The 4,629-nt window shown below is 43.9% G+C and overlaps 1 protein-coding gene across 2 annotated transcripts in view; it reads left to right on the forward strand.

The window, feature by feature from the left end:
- The window catches only part of ETS1 (ETS proto-oncogene 1, transcription factor), a 156,956-nt gene that overhangs the window by 82,099 nt on the left and 70,228 nt on the right, over nucleotides 1–4,629 (forward strand). Inside the window, exon 1 of one of the 2 annotated variants that reach the window (XM_004714171.2) lies at nucleotides 39–398. The exons of the other annotated variant lie outside the window; for it this stretch is intronic. Within the exon in view, the coding sequence (XP_004714228.1) occupies nucleotides 317–398 (82 nt within the window). The 5' untranslated portion in view covers nucleotides 39–316. Of the gene's footprint in view, nucleotides 1–38; nucleotides 399–4,629 lie in introns of those variants that run through there. 2 annotated transcript variants of the gene reach the window in all.

Below are 4,629 nucleotides of genomic sequence, written 5' to 3' on the forward strand. Positions count from 1 at the left end.
GGCGAGGGCAGCCAGTGCGTAGCTTGACAGGGGCCGAGCCGAGAGGCCGCGGAACCCGAGAAGAAGGCGCGCTGAGTGGGGCGGGCCCGACGGAGTGCTCCCTCAGGGCCGCCCAGTGCCAACTTTCCAAGGAGGGCGCGCACCGTTAGGGCGTGGGGCAGTTGGTGGGAATTGGAGAGTATAGGGGGAGGAAGGCTGAACCCCTCATCCCTCGTCCCCTGCCTGGCCCCTGCTCCCAGTCCCCATTAAAAAGACGAAACCTCCACAGTGCCAGCAACGCTGCCCTCATTTCGGCTGCCCCGCTCCTGCTGGCACCATGAAGGCGGCCGTGGATCTGAAGCCAACTCTCACCATCATCAAGACGGAGAAAGTCGACCTGGAGCTTTTCCCCTCCCCGGGTGAGTGGCGACTCCCAGTCCCCGCCGCGGGCGCCGGCCGGCTCTCTTCTCCCGGGTTCGCGGTCCCTTGGAGAAGGTGGTGCCGAGAGGGCAGCTTTGGCAGATGGAGAGGAAGGGGGGAACTGTTGGTGGCCGCGGACGCTGGCCTTCGAGATATTTATTTTTACAGCTGTGCTTTCGTGGGCAGTGGGGAAAAAGCCCATAGAATTTCCAGCAACCCCATCCCAGCGTTTTCATTTTCCCAGTTGAACGCAAAGTTGCTGGCTTTATTCCTTCATGTGAAGGGATGATTCTGCTGCAGGGATTATCATCCAGATTTGGGCCCCCACCCCCACCGAAATTAAAGCTGGATGAGGACACAGGGCACTAAGAGAGAGGGTCTGGCCATGCTCAGCCCATTTTCAAAATAGACTTTGCCACCCTGCACTCCCTGCCACTCTGGCTTTTCTGGGTTTTCCTCCCTTCTGGGTTGAAGGTGAGAAAATGAAGGATAACAAATTACATTCCTTTAACTTTGGCAGGTTACTTGTTTTACCCATGTTTTTTTTTTTTTTTAATCTGCTATAAACTTCTCTGCTGGTATCACTGATATGTTAAAAGAGGAAAACGTATGCCAATTTAACTTTAGGTCTTTGGCTGTGGTGGTGTGTCCAAACGCTCTAATTTGTAAGGGTTTAATGAGGAGTGGGATAGGAGAAAACTTTCATTTTCTTTGAAACACACATTTTGGTGCTGAGCAACTTAATGGATCCCTTGCCTACAAAATTCCCAGAACAAAATATAGTTTCAGAGGGAAAAGAGAGTTTCTTTCAGGCTTTAGAAACTGTCAGCTGTCCTAAGAGATCAGTGATTTTGGACAAGAAAGTGATAGGAAGAAGTTGATGCTACTGGAAACTCATTAATTCCAGCAACATACTACTCGATTATATCAGATTATCAATAAAATGCTGCTCTGTGCTGTTCACATCTTTACCTCTTCTGGCAGAATTAAGTTGTATATTTCACTTTAAAAGTTTTTCTCGTTTTTTTACTGGTAAGAATATGCATGGCAGGACATTCTTCCGTACATTGCAGCGATGTTCATGACTTCTAGTTCCGCAACCGTTCATTCGCCTCCTCAGTTTCCGAGTTGCTTCTCCACTGTTAACACAAATTCACTGCCCTTCTGATCGAATCTTGGGAGTTACCGTTGTCAATTTGAACCTATATGGATAGATCTTAAAAGAGCATAATGCTCACGGCAGATATTATACTGGTTAAATGAACGCTTATTTGGTTTTAAGAAGACTGGGGTGTGTCAGGGGGAGTATTTTGGGGTTAAGGTTTATTTTAACCCTTCCTTCCTTAACCACATACACAAGCCAACCCGGTGTTACGTCACTCAAAGATCCTTCAGAAATGTTCATGGAGAGACACTGGTTCTCTCCTCATGGACCCGCTCACATGCAGCTCGAAGATTGAATTTGTGTCTTGTCACAAGGCTAACAGTAGGAGCAGTACTGACATTGCTACAGCCATGGAGTCATTTCAGCCAGTTCATTCAGCGGTTCAGAAATGATGTTCCTGTGATGACTGACTGTGTTTAGGGCTTCCAGGCGGCCAGCATAAGTTTGTTTGTCGTGATTCAAACTGTACGAGCATCTAAAAGATGTGAAAGAACAGTTCTCAGCGAAGATATAAACTCCACCACCAGGTCCCTTCCTTATGAATGGTTTGTTTATCTGTGTGTTTATGGGAAGAGAGACAGAGTTGGTCATCTGGGAAATACTGTGTGGCTTTGTCAGTTCACACGCCGATAATGGATTATGCTTGCTGGTAGTGAAAAAAAGTCCATACCAACACATGCTTTAGAGCACAATAAGCAGCAAGTGCATATTTTTGGTTAATTTAATACTAAATATTAGAAATTTTAAGTGTATTCTGTTGTCATTCCAATTACTCATAAAAATAAACCTTCATCCAATAACTTTCCTTAGTCTTACCATCAATAAATGGGGAGACTAAGGCCCAAGGCTATAGTCAATTTCTGTGATAATAAGTACTTTTATAATGGCTTTCTTTCTAGAAGGGTTTTCAAGCCACAGGATCAGGTTTTGTAAGTGACCTTCAATACAACAGAACTTCAGCTGTCAAAAAATATTAGGTCTTTGATATTGTAATGGGATTTGGTTACTGGTACTCTGTGTGGGAAAGAAAGAGATAAACTAAAATAAATAAATATATATATACATTTATACATTTATATATATATATATAAATAATAATTAGGCTTCAATTTTTATTGTTTTTTTTCTCCTTGTTTTTTCTTACAAGTTTAATAGCTTGTATGTGTGAATATTAAACCCATACACCAGAGAGGGACACAGTGGCACAGAGAAGGCAAGCAAGTTAGCTAAGAATGTCCAATAAACTAGTTGTTGAAGTAAGATTTACCCCCGGGTCTAAGCTCGCAGTGTATAGTATCTTGAGTCACGTTGCAAGTTATTTTTGGATAGTTTGGCCAAGAAACTTCAGTTGAGTCTGTAGCCGGTAGGTGCACAGAGGAAAGAAATATTGGCTAGTGCTGCCTGTTTTTCCTTGGTGGAAGGACAATCTCCTGGCTAAGTGGGGGATTTGTTTGGCCCATCAGACCATATAGGACATATGTTTCAAGGTTAACTTCTCACAGAATGGCTCTGTATCCTCAGCTGTGACTTAAATATTTGTCACAGTGACTTCTTTGGGTTGTTTGTTTCTGATGGGTGAAAAAAAAACTAGTTTTGGGGTACTGTATGGCTTAAATGATTAACTCTTATCTCCCTACTCTCCCAATACTTGACAATCAGAGGAAGGCAATAAGGGACACGAGTCCAGAGATCTGGGTTATTTGCCTGCTTTGGGGACTAGGGAAGTTTTTTTGCCTTTCTGCATCTCTGGTGAGACCTCACAGGGTTTCTGACAGTTTCAAAAACTGTCAAAAACATTAGGACTTGATTTTTTTTTTTCCTTCTCGGTATACAGTTGGGGGGTATAGCATTTTGATTTTAACAGTGTGATGAGATTTTCTGATTTTCCCTCCTGGTGTGGAGCCTGCTGAGAGAGAAAGGCAAGAGAGTGGGTGGCAAAACAAATACATTCCCAAACTGCTTAACTCAGCTTCTCCTGCCCCACTCCACCTTCTGGGGCAGGTGAGCTTAGAGCCCAGAAGAGAGCAGTGGGTTCTGGTTCTGGTTGGTTGTGTTTTATAGAAGTACAAAACATCAAGATCTTGGCCCCTTCTCTCTTGGCCTGCCACCCAAAGGATATCTGTCCAGGGACTTGTGGTAGCTTTAGAGCAGCGGTTCTCAACCTGTGGGTTGCCACCCCTTTGGGAGTCAAACGGCCCTTTCACAGGGGTTGCTTTGACCATCGGGAAACACATATTTGTGATGGTCTTAGGAACTGAAACACTGCTCCCCTATTGTCTCCAGGTGGATCCGCCCACATATGAGTACCCTGTTAGCCATGCTACACCATGCTTCAGGACAACATTTCATTTATTTGTAATTAGAAATAAATATTTCAAAAGATATACTTACATACTATTTTGTGATGAATCACTGCTTTAATTTTGTTCAATTTCTAACAGTGAAAATAAATCCTGCATATTGGATATTTACATTACGGTTCATAACAGTAGCAAAATTATAGTGATGAAGTAGCAACGAAAATAATGTTATGGTTGGGGGTCACTACAACACGAGGACATGTATGAAAGGGTCACGGTATGAAGAAGGTTGGGAACCACTGCTTTAGAGGAAGAGAGACGCTTTCTCAACCTGGTCAGTCTTTGTGTCTTTATCAATGTGGACAAGAAAGAAGGCAGAGACTGCCTGGGTTCTGTGTTTTTCCTGGTCTTGGGCCTGCCGTCCACACTCCATTAGTGGCTGCAGAGCCCGTGCTTCCCATCAGGGACTGTCTGAGTTTGAATCCCAGCTTCGCCACTTACTTACTGTGTGACTTTGGGCTAACTTCCTTGGAATTGGGAAAGGAGTCTAGCAGTAGTTCTTCACTGGGTTGGTAGAGACTTGAATCAAATAATGTGTGTTAAGGTATCAAAGTGCCTGACCCCTAGTAGATTCTGAATAACAGTTAATCAGAAAACAGGCCAGCATGAAAACATACCAACAAGAACGATTCGTTGTAGAATTTCCAGAGATCCTTGCAATGTTTAAAAGGGTATGTAGCTGTATTATTGTGTTGCCCCCCCCCC

Source organism: Echinops telfairi, unplaced genomic scaffold, assembly GCF_000313985.2.
Source record: "Echinops telfairi isolate 266 unplaced genomic scaffold, ASM31398v2 ScPeMD7_7465;HRSCAF=8503, whole genome shotgun sequence".
In the NCBI taxonomy this organism is placed as follows: domain Eukaryota; kingdom Metazoa; phylum Chordata; class Mammalia; order Afrosoricida; family Tenrecidae; genus Echinops; species Echinops telfairi.